We start from the raw sequence: 20,047 nt of genomic DNA on the forward strand, positions 1-20,047 counted from the left end.
CAAATATTAAGATCTAAATATATTAAAATGGTTTGGTTTAGCTTGTTGGTTAAAAGTCTTAAGTTTTAAATAATTTTAAAAACTTATCTTTAAATCAATTACAACAATAACTAAAGTCTTATTTTCCTAGTTAAAGCCGGATTACATGAATTTTACAACACTAACTAAATTCAGTAAAAAGTTATTTTTTTTTTATATTATCTATCACTATATTTTTTTAAAGTTATTAGCTCTAAATCAATTAATAAGTCTAAATTTATATGTATGTTTATTATTATTAATGTTTTGTCAGAATTTTAAGACTTTTTTTAAAGACTTTTTATTACTTTAAAATTTAACTTTTTAATTAAATTAAAAAAATAATTCTTTAATATATAGGATAAAAAGCACTTAATCTTCGTAAAATATCTTGCACTTTCTATCCTCATATATCAATTTAAGTATAATATGCCCTCATTTAACACAACATATTATAAATTTGTTTTCCTATCTAATTATATTTGACAATGAATTTGCAGTCGCCAGAGTTAGCAGTGGAAACTAAAGTCGAATTAGGAATTTAGACTCATTTCAGACTCGGATTTTGTTTCATCTTATATTGTTCTTTTAGAGCAAATTATTTCTAGCTTTTCCAAGAGCTTGTACACATACTAGTGTTGTGTCGTTGGGCCTTTTCCACTCCCAGGTTACAATCTTGTTTCTTAGAGCAAGTGAACTCAAGGATTGTATATTGAGGGAATTTTTTTTTCTTGTAATAGGAAAAAAATTTGTATGATTCTGGACCACGTGATCATGACTGATTATACTATGTTATTATACAAATTTTATAATTTTAAAAAAATTAATACATAATAAAATATGAGTGATCGGAATCACATAATTTCAGACTACCTAATAATTACTTGGGATAACAATGACAATAAGAAAATATCTAAAAGAATGAAGTGATTTTATTAAATAGAAATGATTTTGATTTGTATATTAATTTTATCTTTTAGTCAAGATTTTTAACTAAACCGTGTGTGTGTTTTTTTTTTTAAATGCCTAGATGTGCTGCATTTACAAGTCCTTATAGCTTTTCCCTCTTCTCTGAACATTAAAAGCAATGTGATGTGCTATCATTTTCTTACACACTGTTTTCATTCATTTGTTCTTCTTGGAAGTTCCGAAACATGTCTTGATATATCCAGCCACAAGATGCTCTAGAAATTATTGTTTGTAGCATCAGGGTGTCTACCACGGGTAAAATTATCAATGATAATGCACAAAAATAGCAATGCTTTATCATTTGTCATTATAAAAATGTGTTTTCTTTTCTTTGAGAAAGTTGGTATCCCATATTTTATTTCATGTGTGCGTATACATATATACATGTGCAAGTGCTGATAATGTACTCCATTTGTTTTTTAAGATAAATAGGTTAACAAATTATATTTTTAAGTGCATTTTAACAAATTTTAATTATAATTTACTAAATTATTTCTTTTTTTTTAATGAGGAAGAATACACTAGCATCTATAAACATTAATATACTCCCCTAATCCAATTGTTGACTTATTCAAATCTAACAAGAAAAATCATTATGCCATAGCTGACCAACCCTAATGGAATGGACTGACAATAATTGACACCTCTAATAAAAACCCTTTACCCATAATTTTCATACATATGCATTTGGTTTGAATATACTTAATAAATGAAGGTAATTTAAAAAGTGATTTTTTGATTCATAAATTTTTTAAAAAGTGATTTGTTAAAAGTTTTTTTAATTGTAAATTCTTAACAATTTATATAATTTTAGAATAGGTGCATAAATAAATAATAAATGATTGTAAAATGAAAAAGAAAGGGTAGTGGTAATACTAGTATATGATTTAGAATTACATGGGAGTATTGTGGCATTCCACATGTCGGTGACAGAGAGGAGGCAGCGTAAAACACGGTCTCCTGCGCCGTCGACAAACGCCAGGTGGCAACGAGGTTGCTTGAAACGTGGCATTGTATGAAAAACCGTTGAATATGGACATGCTGGGTGTGGCCCCCACGTTTGTCGGATTGTCCTTTGGATATGATGTGTGGTGGGTCCTACCCCCCCCCCACCCCACACACACAATCTAGTTACTTGTTCCTTCTTCTAGTGTCTTCTTCTTCTTTACCATTATCTCATATTGCACTTCTTTCTCTTCTCTGCAATTCATAGTTCATATTCACTGACTCCACTCTTGCTTCCATCATGTCTAAAGATGATAACGTCGTCCTCTCTTCACAGGATTCTTCCTCTGATCTTGAGTTGGGACTCGCCTTAAGCCTTTCTCCCTATGCCTCTCATTCCGATTCTCATTCTCCTCTACCCTCTAACTCTCCCAGGTATATATTAATACTTTCTTTTATGATTAATCATTGTTTAACCTTGCTCAATAATACATTAGATTTCGTGATTTTCAATGACAGTTTAATGTATATAAGCTTTTATTGCATTCTTCACCTACACATGGAAAAATCATGTAATTAATTAGAAACATTTAATAGAATGAATTAAATACTATCAAGAGTTGGGTCTAGCAGAAGAGACTAGTTTTCCACATTGTGGTGGACCTGGTTCGTATTCCCTCTGGGAGAGGCACTCACCATTAATGCACAATGAGTCTTGAGAAGGATTACCCAATATGGAGAATATGGGCGGGAAATCCCAAGAGCAAAATAGTGCATTTAATACATCTTTAGGGTATGTTTAGATTCATCGAAAGGAATGGAATGGTATAGTTTCATTGTTTGGATATTTTAAAATAAGATAAAGAAAGTTGGAATGGAATGGAATGAATTCTATTCCATTTCCTCCAATATTTATCTTTTTCTTCCCCTTTAGTTTCCATTTCAGCACAAAAATATCTATACAATGAAATGGTAACTTTATATTTAACTCCATCTCATCTCATTTCATTTATTTCACTATCGGATATCCAAACATAACCTTAATGTAATACATTATTTATTTTGGGTTATGTCCTACAATCTACAATTTCTTATATACAGTGTACTTTAGTATTCAGTCCAGCTGTCTCAAAATTGATAACAAACCAAAAAAGAAAAAAACAATAAGAAAATTTCTAAGGACTATGGCTTGTTTCATCTGCTCTGTTAGTCATGTGAATTTTAATACTTTGTTTAATAGAAGTAAAGCAGCAACTTAACTTTACACTGTATAAATTACCCAAGTAGAGTATGAGGTCTGTGGTGCTATGATTTACATCAGCAGACTATATTCTCAAGTTGTAGGGTAATTTTATAGCATTTTAATTGTAGTGCTTCCACTTATACAAAGAAAAGTTGCTTTGTAGTTTAAATTTCTCAACAAGTTTGCCATGTGCAAGACACCTTGTTTCATTTTGTGATGCTTTTAATTCTGATTTTTTCCAATGATTGCTTTAGTGCCTTACCCTACCCTTTATAGAAACAGAATAAATGAAATATTTTTTGTTGATGAGATTGTCACTTCTGTTGTGGCTGATTTTTTTTATGCAGTCAAGTAGTTGGATGGCCTCCCCTTGGAGTGTATAGAATGAACAGCTACAATAGCCATGCAAAATCACCAGCTGCAGAAATATTCAATTCTACAATTGAGAAAAGAGAGAGCAATGCTACTTTGGTAAGGAAGAGTGCAAATGGTGGCAGTGATAATGACAACATTATTGCCAAAGAAAAAAGAAGCCTTAGAAGTTCCTTGTTTGTGAAAGTAAAAATGGATGGGATACCAATTGGAAGGAAGGTTGATTTGAGTGCTCATAGTTCCTATAAAACCTTAGCTCAAACCTTGGAGCATATGTTCAATGAATCTACTACAGTCCACACTTGCAAAGGTATTTTTTCTTTATATTTGTGCTCCTAGCAAACAAAATGCAACTCCTGTATGGAATTATATTATGGCAACGAAATTCTGGCATGTCATTTTTTCTATCGGTGGTGGATTTTGGACTTTAGAAATAGCATAACATTTAATTTTGTCTTTTCAATGTGCTTGTTTCATCTTTTCTACTGATGGCATTGAAATCACCGTCATAGGATCAAATGGAGAAGATTGTTGTACTATAGTTGGAGCAGATGGGCATTCAAAATTACTGGATGGTTCTTCTGACTTTGTGCTCACTTACGAAGACAAGGAAGGGGATTGGATGCTTGTTGGAGATGTTCCTTGGTGGTAAGTATTTTGTTCATACTAATCAATTAGATTTTAGTGTCAAAATTTCTCTCCCTCTATTGATATATTTCACATGCGGTATACTTTTCCATCCAGCTAAAGTTTTATTTGTTGATCGAAATTCAAATAGTATGTGTGTTGTTTAATTTGGTCTGGCAAATCTAAAGAATATATCTGTGTGCTAGGAAGTACTTGCTGCTCTTTAGATAGTATCATATTCAGAGTAGCTTGAGTCCTTTGGGAAAACCTAGGTGGATCTAATGCTAATAACTGATAGAGACTAACATGCTTTTCCCCATTATTGTATGTTGTAAACTTATTATTTTTTGGTTAAACCTTCAAACTTCTACTTTAATGCTGTTACCCCTTGCATTGGCTGTCAACGGCTCAAGATTCTATCTGAAAAATTGATGGTGGCCGAAAGTAGCTGCAAGATTTAAGGCTTAAATGTATTATATTTTGCTGTTGATTGCACAGTCTATGTTAATATCATAGCATTTAAGTCACCATTCAGTGCAATCCAGCATATCATTTTCTAGAGTTCTTAAAATTTGCCGAACAAGGGACATAATGAGTAATTGTAACTAGAACAAAAAGCAATCACTCTTAAGATTTGAGAAATGCATTTGATACATGTATGTTCATGGTAGGCAGATGTTTGTTTTTTTTTTTTGTCATCTTATAATGTTGAAGCGTAGACCTCTTGTTTTATTGATATTAATCTACCTCTGTCCTTAAAATTGCAATCCAGGATGTTCCTTAACTCTGTGAGGAGGCTAAGAATCATGAGGACACCTGAGGCTAATGGACTTGGTAACTAGACGCATTATTATTCTTAACACAACTCTTTTACTCTTCTTTTTCTAATGTAGTTACTTATTTGCAGTTCCAAGATTGGAAGAAAAGAACAGCAAATTGAAAAGCAAGCCCATATAGAGAATATTTGCATCTTTAGTTGTGTATACATAAAACTTATGGCCTAAAATGTACATAAAAAACAGAAGTGATAAAAATGAAAAAAAGAAAAGAAAAATAGTAATACTATGAGTAAATGGATTTTGATATTTAAATGATCAAGCCTTTTTTTTTTTTGGGTGGGGGGTTCAGTTCATATGCTGTTTGTTAAGTTCTCTTGGTATATCACTTGGAGGGCACAGGCGCTATAAATTTTCATGTAATGTTAGTTATATAAGGATTTGCTGTTTGTTAATTATGTAAATGTAAATATATGTTTGCTAACTTTCTTATCAAATTTTGATTGCTTTCTCTTTCCATACTGTGCTGTATTCTGAATTTTCAGTTGAATTAGGAGAGCTATTGTCTTAAATTTGCCAGCACTAGTTGAAGTTAGTGTGAGACGTATAATACTTGTTGCAAAAACGCACACAAAACTCTGGTTAGCAAGTGGGATATGCTTACGCTATGATTCCCTTACAAATTTGAACTAAAACATGATAAGGTTTTATTAAAAAATAAAAAATTTCTTATATTTTTATATCTTTAACATAATAAATATATATTTTTTAATAAGATTTACTATTTTGAGTTGTTTAAATTTAATCTTAAAGACAGTTAATAAAATCATAATGTATATGGATGCTGGACCACATTGCTTAAGAGTTAACATTTGTTTTATAGGGTTTCTTACATTTTAACATATATTCAAGAAAATCTTGTACATTTCCTTGTAATGTTTTTGTCAAGAAAGATTAAGTCCTCAAGCACAAGCAATCTTGTGGAATTTTAGAAAGAATGCTTGCCCGGAATTTTGGCAACCTGTCGCTTGAAAATAATGAAGTGGCACCCATTTTTAGAGTAATTATTTTGATTATGAGTTTGAGTGAATAATAAGGAATATGATTAAGGAATATGATTTTTGAGCTTAATAATGTAGACATGGTGTTTAAAAAAATGATGAGTTTTAGAAAAAAAAAATAAAAAAATCAAAGTTGGAAGATCAAGTTATGTCGCATGAGTTATAGGTTTTAAAATTGTTAATTATAAATAAAATAATAAGCACTAAACATCGTCAATACATTCTAATTGATCGGCATATATAAAAAATAATCAATGATAATTTTACTTATTTTTCATATTTTCATAGTTTTCTTCAAAATTTCATATTTTAGTATTTAATAGTAAATTTTTTTCATATAAAATAGAAGGAGCCTATGCAGTTACGATTTCGATTTAGACTTGAATAAATGGACCGGAAATGAGAATATTGACTAGCGGTCAATGTAAGACGACTTAAATTAGTGTTACTGTTCATATTCTATAAAAATTAAATTCTTGAAGTGATTAGTAAATTGTTTTTTATATTTAATTTTCAAAAAATATAAAATCGTCTTTAAAATTTAAAAATTGAAAGTCATTTAAAATTAATTTTTGGAATTTAAATTTAAGAAGGTATAAAATTACTTTTAAAATTTAATTTTCAGAAGTAATTGTCAAATAAATTTTTAAATATAATTTCTAAAAAGTATGAAACTATTTTTAAAACTTAAATTCCAGAAACGATAGTAAAATTGGTGATACTAATAGTAAAAAAGGATGGTGCAAAAGATAAATTCCAAGTTAGTCTAACACTAATTAAGAGCCTAGAGAAAGAACAAAATTAACCCCAGAGCTTCATGACTTTATCAATAGATCTTTGCAAAGGAAAGCTCCTCAGATTTATTTGGGGAATAAAATGCAACCATGTCTTCTGTTTACTTCGATAGTACGTTTAGAAAATTATCTTTTTTATTGAAAGGATAATAGGTACAATTACTTTATCTTGGTTTCTATTGAAATCTATGGTTCTGTACCAAAGTCAAGATACAAAAGAACGTTTATTTGCAAAAATCAATACATTTTGATACACCAATTAATATTCTAAGATAAATAGGCATGGCTGATTACAAAATTACAGCTCTAAACGGGTTGATGGGCAGGGAAAAAGTCATTTTTTGGTTCCTAGACAAGGCCAATTAACATGGTGATGTGCTAAAACTTGACATGTCTTTGTTGTTAGCTGCACATGTTTCATTGTTGCCACTGCTCTTTCTACGAGGCTTTGCCTCTCCAAGCATCATTGTGACATCCCTCATGGTGGGTCTGTCCTTAGGGAGCTTGGCAGTGCAAAGAATAGCTATTCTTAGAACTAAAAGCATCTCTTCTAAAACATGTTTGCAGTTTCCTACAATTGGGTCTAATGCTGCTTCTAGAGATTTGTTGTCTCTAATCTTCCTTCTAATCCACTCTACTATGTTCACTGACTCTCCAAAATCTGGATCCAAAGGCCTTTTACCCGTGAGAAGCTCCAACAAAACTACTCCATAACTGTAAACATCAATCTTTTCATCCACCTTCAAGGCATATCCATATTCTGCCAAATAATAAATCATTAAAATGTCATGAATACAAGTCTTGTACATTTAATAAAGAGTAAACATCTCTTAACAAATTCGAATATAAACAGTCTTACCTTTCTATTCTAATTGCTTACTGAAAATTATGTTCTCTGATAATTTAACAATTAATTTTTCTAACGTGTACTCAAGGGGACGGGTTAAGAAATCAAGAAATAGTAAGTTTTTATTGAAAATGTAACATTTAATGTTATCCTGTGATATCCTGTGATTTTCAATAAGAAGTTATTATATATAGGTTCTGTGAGCTCCAGGACACAAGTTTTAAATCCTACTTGCTCTAAAATGGTTTACTGTAGCGATTAATACTAGATGAGGTAAGATTTATGAACTAGGAACTCACCAGGGGCAATGTAACCGTATGATCCAGCAACCATGGATACTGTTTCATTCTTCCTGATCATCATCTTGGCTAAACCAAAATCTGCTATCCTGGCCTCAAGATTTGCATCAAGCAATATGTTATTTGACTTGATATCTCTATGGATAACGGGTGGATGACAGTCATGATGAAGATAAGCAAGTCCTTGTGCAACTCCTAGAGCTATGTTATACCGCGAAACCCAGTCTACAAGCAGTCTTGCTGCTTGTCTACCATGCAGGGCATCTCCAAGGTTTCCATTGTGCATGAATTCATAAACTATCATCACATCAGTGTCATTATATAGAAATCCTAATAGTCTAACAATGTTCCTATGCCTTAGCCTCCCTAGAAGATTCACCTCTCCCACAAGGTCATCGCTGCTTCCTACTTCAATATCATTTCCTGACCTCCACAATTTTTTCACTGCCACAACTGTATTTGATTGTGGTATCTCAGCCTTATAAACAACTCCAGTAGCTCCCATGCCAATCACATTGGTTTCCTTGATGCAAGCTAGAACGTCAGTACTAGAAAAACCAAGCCTTTGAAATGCCATCAATCTCCAAGGCCACCCTTTGCTACCCTTATAAAATCTTTCTTGGAAGCAAAATCCATTAGTGTACCACCTTAAGTACAAAGATCTTGCAACCAAAATTGCAATCCCGATAACAAGGATCGATGATATTCCGGCAATCCATCCAGTAATAATGTGCTTTGCATGTGAGCTTCCATGCCTTAATGAGTATGCAGAGTTCTGGTCACATGGAGGGAGGATACCACCACATAGGCCAGCATTTCCCACGAGATCATTTGGGTTTATAGTTCTTAGCATTCCATTTGCCGGGACAGAGCCTTCTAGTTTATTGTATGAAACATTGAATGCTTCCAGAGCTGGAGAAAGACCAAAGCTTTCTGGTATTTGACCTGTCAGTGAATTGTTGGAAAGATCAAGCATGGCTAATGTAGTCATGCTGGCTAATGCTCTTGGGATTTCACCACTCAATAGGTTGTTTTGCAAGTTCAAATTTACCAACTTTTGACATGAAGCAATGCTTGCTGGAATGCTTCCAGATAAATAATTTGATGAGAGATCAAGAACTGTAAGTGAGGGACAGTCCTGGAATTGGTCTGGGATTTCACCTTTCAAGTTGTTGTTGGAGACCATGAAAGCTTGCAGGTTTGGAATGGAAAGAACTGTGGAAGGAAGAGAAGAATGGAGTTTGTTTCTTGAGAGATCAATGAAAGAAAGGGATGCGGAAGAAGCAATGTCATCTGGAATTCCACCAGAGAGAGTATTGTTAGCTAATTCTAACCTTTGAAGCTTCCCAAGCTTCCCAAAGCCCACAGGAACTGTCCCAGAAAGAAAATTGTTTTGAATTCGAACACGAACAAGTGAAGGACACATTGATAGGCTTGATGGAATTGGACCAGAGAAGGCATTGTTGAAAAGTATAAGCTTGGTGAGATTGCCTTGGCTGCAAAGAGTTTCTGGAATCTCTCCAGAAAGTGAATTGGATGATACATCAAACCATTGCAATGGTGAATTCTTGCCAAGGTTACTAGGCAATGGTCCTGACAAGGAATTGTTCCATAGCTCAAGTACCTCCAATTGAGGCAAACCTCCAAATCCAGAAGGCACAGGACCAGACAACTTGTTGCCCATCAAGTTCAGAAGCTTCAAATTCTTCAGCTGACTTATTTCTGCTGGAATTCTTCCTGAAAACATGTTATCAGAAAGATCCAGCAACAGCAAAGAACTCATGTTGCCAATTTCTAATGGAATTCTGCCTTCAAAATTGTTGTTATATAAGAAAACTGTATCCAATAACTCGAGCTTTCCCAATGTAGCTGGAATCTCACCACCAAGATTGGCTACTGCTAAATCAAGATACTTAAGATTGGTGAGATTTCCAAACTCTATTGGAATCCCACCTTCAAATTCATTATAACCAAGGATCATTGATTCCAGTGATGAAAGTTGCCCCAGCTCTGCAGGAATTTTCCCTGTGAGATTATTTCCTGATAGACCAAGGAACTTCAACTTATGCAAGTTACTGAACGATTTTGGAACCGACCCTACGAAGAAGCTGCCTCTGAGATCCAGCATTTCTAAGGAAGAGGCATTTCCAAGGTCCTCAGGAAGAGAACCGGAGAACTCATTGCTGGATGCATTTAAGGTCATAAGTCTCCATGCCCTTCCAAGGCCTACTGGAAAATCACCATTGAAGAAATTTTGGCTGACATCAAGACTGTTAAGTGTGGTGAGATTGGCTAAGGATTTTGGCAATGGTGATGAAAAAGCATTGCAACATAAGTTGATTGAAGCAAGACTTCTAAGTTTTTGTATATCATTGGATACTATACCACTGAGATTCTTGTGGGAGAGATCAAGCTTCTCCACAGCTCCAGCTGAGTTGCATTTTACACCAATCCAGTTACAATGTGCTGCATCCTTTCCTGGTAATTTGTCATTCGGTTTCCAATCCTGCAGGGTGTTCAAAGGATCAACAAGACCTGCTTTTATAGAAAGCAAAGCTGATACTTCATCATTTTCTGCAGCAGCAAAAAAATGAGAGAAACAACTAATGTAACTGAAAAAGATGAAAAACTTTTTCATTTTCATCTTGTTCTTCTTCATTCTGCTGATTAATGGCTCAGTTGTCCATCATTTACATTCTACTGGAACTGAGGGAGAAAGTTGAGGGGATAGACACAACACTGGCAGAGAGTGATATGCCTAGTTTGTGAGGAAGTGGCTTAAAGAATAACAGCAAATGCATGTGATTCTGTATATCATATGACCAATAAATTAACCAGTTGATTAGTTTTGGTCAATTTTAAGAACTAGTCAGGTTTATGAACTGGTATTTCAGAGCGGCTAGTAGTGTGCCGTAGTGCTACTACTAATGGCCGGTGAAGCTTTGGATTTATTTGGAGTTCATCCAACATAAAACATGGGAGAGAATATGGCTCTTTATGCTTGTTTAGTTTCCACTCTTTCCTCTTTCGGTTGTCCTTGTAAATGTGAAGAGAGATAACAAAGTTAAATTTTGTTTATTATTTGAGAAGAGTTTATCTCCTATTTGTTTATTCTGAATTCCATTTTACGGTAATTATATTCTTTCTTAAAGATTGTAAGTGAAGGAATAAGGGAATATTAAATCTTCTCCATAGTGTAGATCAGATTAATGATCCACAAAAGTGGCACTTAATTTTTTTTATATTTATTTTCTAGCTAGTTAATAAATGTACACATAATTTCTGACTCCATCAATGAGTTTCTTTTCCAATTAAACAATCCAAATTACAAACACTAGATCTGACAGGTTCACAAATATACATCAATTCGGCAATATGTAGTTGAGGAACTAGCTGTAGGAAAAGAGAAAAACTGTGGAAAAAACATTACAGAAGAATATAACTAGCACACTACTACAGTACTACACTGTTAAAGGGAACTTTACATTTTACAACCTCCTTTGAGCTTTATGCTTCTGTTTTCAGACAATAAACATTGTCTAAAGCATCTTTCCTAGCACATTGAATACAATTTTTTGTTAAGCCAATTAAAGTGTGTCCCAATGCTATGAGTGTGAAAGTGGACTTTCAAGTTCCAGCTGATTGAAGGGTAACTTCTAAGTATGACAAAGATTCAGAAATGATGCATCAGTGGGCCAACTAACATATGGTTAATGTAGGATCCTCCAAAGAGCATTGATGTATTTGTGATTATCTTAACATCATATTCCAAACCAAAGCCATGTGATGATGGGAACAACTTTTAACCCAGAAAAAACCATGTATGCTTTGGTATATTTTTAAAATATTTTTTTAATGTGTGTCCAATGAAACATAATAAAAAAATTATAAATAATAAGTTTTTATTTGAAATTATAACATTTAAGGCTATTAACGTCTTATATTTCATACTCTTTTATGATTTTCAATAAAAATTTATTATACAGAAGTTGTAATTAAATGTAACGTACACATTAAAAAAATGGTTTTCTAAATGCACTAGGAAGGGCAATTAAGGGAAGAAAGAAAGACACACGGGAGAGAAGGGGAGAAAGAAGAAAATTTTAAAAAAAGATTAAAGAAGTAAAGATACCCATCATCCACTTGATGGTTTAAGTCTCACAAATGTTAATTATTCATTATGATTTTGATAAGGGAATCTTTCCATGTTATAGGGCGAAAGAAACTTGAAAATAAGACAAGTTCTTCCACCCATTAAATTTTTTTTAAAAATGAAATGAAAGGGCCACAAAATAGTATAAGGTATTTTTAAAACAAGTGCTGCACTTGTACACTCAATTGACCAATGGTGAAATACTAGAAACATATTCATGTGCCAGCAAAAATCTTCAATTGCATCCGGGAATTAATGATCCTTGTTATTCTCTAGAGCAGGTCTATTAATTTGTTTTTAATAAAACACAAATCATCCTTTTAGATGAAAAAGCAAGTAATAGATGAAAGTAAGAACATGTTGATAATAATGAAGAATAAAATATAAGAGGAATCGGCAAACAGAAGGAAATGGGAGAAAAGTGCAGCACTTGATCAATCATGGTCTGAGCTCACCAACTGCCACTTCTCATATAAAAAATACTTCTTTTTTCTTTGTTCCCTTTTCACCCTTTCACATGCACACATGGTGTAGACTACAACAAGAAGAAAAATTAGAGACCATATTACTGCCCTTAATTTTGCTTAGATCCCATCTGAAACTTGTCCACTTACTAAGACAGATGGAAGCCATGTGAAATAGCAGCTTCCTAGTGAACTGCATCCTTCCTTATTATTGGAGAGAGACAATGAGAAATTCAAATACTACATATAAATGGAGAGAGATTGAAAGTGAAAACTTAGGTTACTTGTGTCCAAATGCCTCTGTGGCAAAGGGATAACCAGAAACAGCTTTTCATCATTTAAAAACTGGAAAGAAAAAGAAAACCACATTGCAGACAGCAAAGAGATGCCATAATGGGATCATAGTGCTCCTAATCGCACATGTAGCACGTGCATGTGACGTGGCTGAGACTTGTATTGATTTCGAAAATCAATGCTTCTTTTCTTAATCAAAACCTTCAAATGGATTTTGGGCTTCCTTTGTACCAAGAAGCCTCAAAATCTCTCCCTCCATGAAACCAGGTAGTACATTCTATGAATTTTCTCAATTTATTTTTCTATATATGAAATTTATGTGTGCAACAATATATATACAAAAATATGTTTTAATTAGAATGATTTTTCACTATGCAATACAAAGGGTCTACATTTAGGCCCATTTCTTTATATTTTCAAAAAATAAAAATAATTTATTTTTAGATGTAAAAAAAAGATATTTTTTGTTTGGTTGTAGTTGCAAAAAATATTTTTTAAAGTTAATGATAATTTTAAATTTTTAGAGAAGCTGCTTAAAATAATTAAAAATATGAAAAATAATATTTTTTAAAGTTAAATAAACACACTAAATATTTTTAAAATTGATTTTTAAATAAAGTAGTTTTTTTATATAAAAAAAGAAGTTAAAATGAATGAACTCTTAATTGCAATAAAACTATAACTAAATTTCCTTTTAAATGGTTTCAATATGAATGGGCCCATACAAATTACATTCAAATTTCATTTTGTGTTTGCAATTTTGAAAAGATGGTGACAATTCCAAAATTTCAAAACAAAACTTATGATTAAGATCCAATTATTGTTGAGAGAAATGTTTTTTTAAGTTCAGAACGTACATTAAATGTAGTTGGTAAAAATAATCAATAAATTAAGTGAAAGTTAAACAATCATTTAATTTTTAAGTAATTATAGGTAGCCTAAAAAGACACATTCAAATAATTAATTTTTAATATATCTTTTATTTTGTAGAAAAATATATTAAGTAATTATAATTTTTGTTTTTACATTAATTTTAAATTATTATAATTTTTTATTTGAATATCAAGTATTCTCTTTACTCTTTATATATACAAGGTACTTTCAACCAAATTATACAAATGAATAGAAATTTTTAAAATTTAAATTTTTTAAAAGACATCATGACATAATAATTTTACTTTTATTAAATATTATTGACATTAATTTCACTATCAAAATTTATTCTTATTAATTTTAATTTAGGTTTCAAAGACATTAAGGATAAATAAGAAAAACGCAAATAAATCTTGATAGAAACAATAAAGGAGCATACATAAATCACTAAAATCTTTTATAGTGTACCTTATAAAAAAGGACTAGGGAAAATATTTTATTAAGAATAGTATGAAGAGTGTAATTATTGAAAAGTATAATTAAAAATATATTAATTTTAATTACATGTGTAGCTTTATTCTATTTTTAAAATGAAACAAATATAAATAAATATATGTTGTTATATCTTGTTTCAACGTCTTTACCAAATAATTCCTAGCCTCATTCTATTTTAGCAACTCTACCGTCTATTTGAGTGGGTAATTAAATAAATATTTACTCAATAAATTTATTATATGAGAGTCTAATAAGCTGAAATAAAAGAAAAATATTTTGATAAATTTTACTAGTTCTAGAGTAGTATTTTAGTGTAAAGTGGGAGAGTATTATCTTAATGTAAATTTTATTAAAGTAAGCTAAAAAAAAAAAAATGAAAGTTTCAATGCTAGTAATAACCATGATAATTCCTTATTCTTAAATTCACCTACACATTCTCGTTTTGTTCACAAACATTTGAATTTATAAATTTGAAGTTAACATGTTTTTTTTTTTAATCTCTCTAAATCGGATCTTGATGATAACTTAGTTAATTTGAAAGGACTTATCTTTGTCTCTGCATGATTTGACAAAATAATTAACCCTAATTAAAATTGTGAATTCAAACATTTGGCTCGTATACCCTTTGTTTTTTATTTATTAGTTTGACATAAACTATTGTAATCATGAAATGTGACAACTAAAACATTTATAATATTTATCACGAAACCTATCTCACATGAATTTCCTTCTTAAACTATATATGTGCTTGCATTTTTATTTTACCAAAAAAAAAAAAAAATAGATTTCTTAATACATGATTCAGGTAAAAAATAATAATAATTGGAATTTGCTAGGGTGATGAAATACTTCTTAACAGTATAATCATCGTGTTAAAAATAATGACAAATGAAAGAAATATTACCTTTTAACAACAATCTTATTAGGTCTTTTTTTTCTTTATTAATGAATCTTATTAGGTCGAATATTATCGTTTTTTCTCCCTTCCCTTAAAGAAGATAAAAATATATGTGATGATTGTAAGTGAACACAGATTTTTTTTTTTTGGTGGGTCATGAAGATCGATTGACATAATCTAGAAGCGAATATGTCAATTGGGCTGGCCATTTAAGCCCAGTAGTTTGTGGTTTATGGCTCAAGCAGATTGTCACTTTTGACCAAAAAAAAAATGAAAGGAAAGCAGATTATCTCTTATTTCATTTTTTATTTTAAAATTAATAATATATATCAAATTCTCTCTCTCTCTCTCTCTCTCTATATATATATATATATTACTTACTTTGTTTTTGACTCAAGTATATCGTTCTTATCAACTTTTTTGAATATTTTATTTATTTATTAGTATAATATTAAACAAATGCCATCATAGTAAAAGGTGAAGTAAAATTATATTAAAATATAAAATATTGTTGTATATATGAACATGACTTAAAATTTAGAAATAAAATTATGATGTGATACCTTATTTCCTTTATGGATTATCGCATTAGTGCTGAGAAAAGTATTCGTAGTCATAGATATTTGTGAGTAAAAATTCATTAGGATAAAAATGCTTGGACTCATCCATATTTACAAGTTTGGTTAAATAGGTTTCTGTCACCCGCTTATAAATTGAGAGGGGTGCCTGCCTATACATGTGAATACTTCTATATATAATAATTAAAATTTCTCATCTATATAAAAACAAACATAATCTCACCTTTGTTGTTTTATGGTGCTTTTGATATATTTGCTTGAACTAAATATTGTGCTACTATTGTTGTGACAAATATTGTATTGCTTCTGTAGTTTAAGTATTCAATTTTTTCTTTTCATTATAATTTTATATATAAGTTATTTCAAATAGGTTATTAAAAAGATGTATTTTTTTAATAAATATTTACAGATATCCATGAATACTTGTGAATAGTAATAAATCTGTTTAACACTAGTATAAAATATCCCTGCCTCATCACATCCCCATGTAACATCACTCGTAGTAAAAGTTCATAATTTTGAATGTTTTCAGAATTTTGAGGTAGTATACTGGTATACTATGGGGAATATATAGGCATTGTTCTTCATGTTCTTCCATTTTAGCTTGTCTTTCTGCATTTTGGCTTCATTTTAGATTTCTTTCTCCAAATTGGCTTTGTTCCAATCTATTTTCTGTAACTTGGCTCCATTTTAGCCTTTCTTTTCACATATTGAGTCACATTCTTGCTTGTCTTTCCCTAAATTTGCTCTTATTAAGTAGAAGCCCCTTTAGATTCAAGATACATTTCACCTTCTCTATCTGTGTATAACAATTTTTAACTTGATGCAACTTGGAAAGCTCAGGTTTCAATGATTCCCTTCTTGGTATCGTTATTATGTTTTGAGCAAGACAACTTACAGCAAGCAAATAAGTATAACCAGCATGCTGCTAACATTTCTGTTATCTCCCTACCAAGTAGCTTAATTACCCAATTTTTAAAAAATAAAATCATGGATACAACATTGTACGAATGAGTACATGATGTTTATATTCTGACTCAAAAACATGTAGATTTGACTTGGCAAAACCAATTTATTTAGCATTTATAAAAGGGCTTACTCTTATGATTACTTGTCGAGTTTTTTCTACTAAAACTCGTTACACAAAGTTCAGTATATAAATTCAGCAATCATAAATAAAGCTATTGAACCAATGATCATAAGAAAATAAGCTACAAGAAAAACTTAATTAATGGCTGTGGTCTACCACTCTTCTCCGTGTCCATGCTACTTAGAGTTCCAAGTCACTGCTATTGGGCTTCTAACCCTGTAAGAACCGTTTTGTGAGTGTACCCATGCCAAATGCCCTTCAGCAAAGCTCGTGAAATCTCCCTTTTTAGCCTTTTTTCTTGATATAAACCATACCCTATAACTCAAGCTTTGATTTACTTGTGTAAAAACCAACCTCTTGGGTTTCACTATCACTTTTACTCCTTCAGGTGCTATAACCTCCACCGAGTAGATGGAGTTAGGACTTCCCACATTTGTTACCCTCCTGCTGAACATCTTTCTCCTCATTCCATCCTTAAAAATCACTGAGAATGAGGGATAGTTAAGGCTAAAGCCTCTATTCATCTGCATGATTGCATTGCAACTCACATTTCTATGTGTTATGATGAATATTTCTGACTTTGTATATCCAAGGCTGCAAAGGTGCGTGATATAATCATTTGGCCTGATGTCATATACAAGTCCTGGATTCAATGCTCTTGGTGGATTCACATGTCCAGATCCCATTGCAAAAACTCCAGCTGGTTTATCTTCATCAAGAATTGGTCTTCCTGTGTGGTCAGTTACCTCGGATGTTGTCATGATTGCAGATTTGATGGCTGCAGGGGACCATTTTGGGTGAGCTGAACGAATGAGAGCAGCAATTCCACTAACATGAGGGCATGCCATTGAGGTACCAGACATAACAGAGAAGTTGACACGCCTAGAATCCTCTGGAAGGCCTGTAGGACCAAGATTCTGAGGCCATGCAGCAATGATGTTGACTCCTGGAGCTATAACATCTGGTTTGAGGATTGAAGGGATTGTAAAACTTGGTCCTCTGGCTGAAAATCTTGCCACTGCTGGGGCTCTAGACTTCCCTATCACAGTTCCTCCAAATTCAATTCTAGCAAGAGGCCTACTTGTGGAGTTTATATAAGCTTTCAAGGTGACTGATTCATCAAATCCTACCAAGGTTGCAGGCAAGACATGAACATCAACTGAATCCTCTTCCAAGTTTATCTCTGTGTTCGCCAATATCATAGCAACACCACCTGCTTCCTTCACCACCTGACCCTTTTCTGCTCTTCCATTGACACCTCTGTCACAGACCACCATTTTACCCTTAACCTTGTCCCTTGGAAGAGACCCTCTGAGGCAAAATTGACTCTCAGTGTCCACATCAGCCACATAAACCACCTCAAGCTCTTTGCCATTGTTCATTGGATGGGTCAATGGGTACATGGATTCTCCATAGAGAACTTGCCCATTTCCCATGTGCACTATAGCTGGGAATTTCCTGTCTAGTGTGCTAGCACCAACAGTGGCAATCCAAGGAGCTTCATTGGCAACAGACATTTCTGTTGGGCCATTATTTCCTGCTGCACAAACAACTGAAATCCCATGCTCCATTGCTCTAAAGCTTCCAATGGCAATACTATCATCATATAGAGGCACTGGAAAGCCACCTAGAGACAATGAGAGAATGTCCACACCATCTCTGATTGCCATATCCATTGCAGCCATGATGTCAGAGTTATAGCAGCCATTGAACCAGCAGACTTTGTACACTGCAATGTGGGCACCAGGAGCCATTCCTCTCGCCACGCCTGCCGCATAGCCGAACACACTAGCCGACTGCACCGGCACTCCACCAGCAGTGGATGAAGTGTGTGTGCCATGTCCAGATGAGTCTCTAGGAGATAAATATTCTCTAATTCTGGTAGGTGACACTGCTAGATGGCCTTTGGTAAAGTACCTTGCACCAATGAGTTTTCTATTACAATTGGAAGAGTTAAAGTCCTTGCCAGATTGGCATATACCCTTCCATTTCTTGGGAACTGGAGGCATTCCATGATCATTGAAGCTAGGACTCTCTGGCCACACTCCAGTATCGAGCACCCCAATTATGGTTCCATGGCCAAATCCGGATTGATACCAACCATTTTCTCTTGTAGGGTTGAGTCCCAAGAATTTGTAAGAATAAGTGGTCTGAATCTGAAGCTGTTTATCAGGCCTAACTGAGATAACATCAGGTAAGTTTTTAAGGTACTCAAGCTCAGACTCAGTTAGCTGAGCTGCAAAACCATCCATGGCTGAATGGTAAGAGTAGAGGAGGCGTGAAGAAGGGTCCTCATCAGAGGAAACAGTTTGCTGTATGAATGAAAGGTGCCATTTCAGCTTGGAGGTGAAGGAAGAACTGGTTGTGCCATGAGGATGTAACTGAACTATGTAAGTAGCAAGAGTTCCAGCATGGATGGTGAGAATGAGGAGAAAAAGGGTGAGGAAAAAGAGTTGAATTTTGGATTCCATAGGTTGTAGTACGAGGATGTTTTGTTGTTGTTGGTTGGTGAAGTGGGATGATGCATGATGGGGTGGAAGTTTTGTAGGGGTATTTGAAGGTGTTGGGGAGAATTCAAAACTGAACTGAGTAAGCTTTTCTGATCTCTAAGTGAGGAATACGAAGCTCGTGAAATATGAGAGCTCTTCATCACGAGGATCCTTTGTTGAGAGAGAGAAATGAGAAACTGAAATTTAGTGGGAATTGAGGAGCTGAGGAGCTTGCTGTAAGTGTCACGAGAATGTTTTGCTTAGCTTTAATAGTATACTAAGTAACCGTTAGTTTCAAATTTTATGAACCCATGTTTTTCAATTATCACTTTGCATTGTCACATACTGCTACTAAAATCATACTCTTTACACTTCTTTTCTTTTTAATCATTCCATTTTATATTTATTTCACTTAGGAAAAAGGATAGTAAAATTCACAATTTTTTCCCTCTCTTTTTAGAGTATTTTTTTCATATATATAAAAAGTAGTTTAAGATTGAAATATAAAAATTAAATATAAAGGTAATATTGCTTTGGATTGCCAATTACATTCACGAGAGAAAGAAGCCAAAAATATGAATCGCACAAGTAACCTTTCAATCATATAACGCTCTGGATTTTGTGATGTATGGCTCCCTCTCCTCTGCCTCCATGTGGAATGTACCTTGCACTGCATGTCTTGCTTTTTTTAAACCTCATACTTTTTCAGTTCTCATTTCATTTTTAAATGAAAATTAATTAGTATAATTGAAGTTCCCTTGG

The 20,047-nt window shown here is 32.9% G+C and overlaps 3 protein-coding genes across 3 annotated transcripts; 1 reads left to right on the forward strand and 2 right to left on the reverse strand.

Annotated features, from left to right (window-relative positions):
- Positions 1-2,233: 2,233 nt before the first annotated feature.
- Positions 2,234-5,351, forward strand: LOC113863274 (auxin-responsive protein IAA11-like). The gene is made up of 5 exons (XM_027496800.1): positions 2,234-2,367; positions 3,523-3,857; positions 4,060-4,195; positions 4,947-5,008; positions 5,089-5,351. The coding sequence occupies exons 1-5, from the start codon at positions 2,234-2,236 to the stop codon at positions 5,112-5,114; spliced, it is 693 nt and encodes a 230-aa protein (XP_027352601.1). The 3' UTR covers positions 5,115-5,351.
- A 1,816-nt stretch (positions 5,352-7,167) lies between these two features.
- On the reverse strand, positions 7,168-10,610 carry LOC113860774 (MDIS1-interacting receptor like kinase 1-like). The gene is made up of 2 exons (XM_027493279.1): positions 7,952-10,610; positions 7,168-7,565 (listed from the first exon to the last, which is right to left on the reverse strand). Exons 1-2 carry the CDS (start codon positions 10,608-10,610, stop codon positions 7,168-7,170), a joined length of 3,057 nt encoding a protein of 1,018 aa, XP_027349080.1.
- Positions 10,611-16,972: 6,362 nt separating this feature from the next.
- LOC113860779 (subtilisin-like protease SBT1.2) lies at positions 16,973-19,267 on the reverse strand. Its single transcript, XM_027493287.1, has one exon. It carries the CDS (start codon positions 19,265-19,267, stop codon positions 16,973-16,975), a length of 2,295 nt encoding a protein of 764 aa, XP_027349088.1.
- Positions 19,268-20,047: the final 780 nt, after the last annotated feature.

The sequence above is a fragment of the Abrus precatorius genome, unplaced genomic scaffold (assembly GCF_003935025.1).
Source record: "Abrus precatorius isolate BTA unplaced genomic scaffold, Abrus_2018 Scaffold3, whole genome shotgun sequence".
In the NCBI taxonomy this organism is placed as follows: Eukaryota; Viridiplantae; Streptophyta; class Magnoliopsida; order Fabales; family Fabaceae; genus Abrus; species Abrus precatorius.

Coding starts and splice junctions, on each gene's coding strand:
- LOC113863274 (XM_027496800.1), top strand. CDS start 2,234: ATGTCTAAAGATGATAACGTCGTCCTCTCTTCACAGGATTCTTCCTCT. Junction 2,368..3,522: donor CTACCCTCTAACTCTCCCAG/GTATATATTAAT, acceptor TTTTTTATGCAG/TCAAGTAGTTGGATGGCCTC. Junction 3,858..4,059: donor TACAGTCCACACTTGCAAAG/GTATTTTTTCTT, acceptor TCACCGTCATAG/GATCAAATGGAGAAGATTGT.
- LOC113860779 (XM_027493287.1), bottom strand. CDS start 19,267: ATGGAATCCAAAATTCAACTCTTTTTCCTCACCCTTTTTCTCCTCATT.
- LOC113860774 (XM_027493279.1), bottom strand. CDS start 10,610: ATGAAGAAGAACAAGATGAAAATGAAAAAGTTTTTCATCTTTTTCAGT. Junction 7,566..7,951: donor ATACGGTTACATTGCCCCTG/GTGAGTTCCTAG, acceptor ATTATTTGGCAG/AATATGGATATGCCTTGAAG.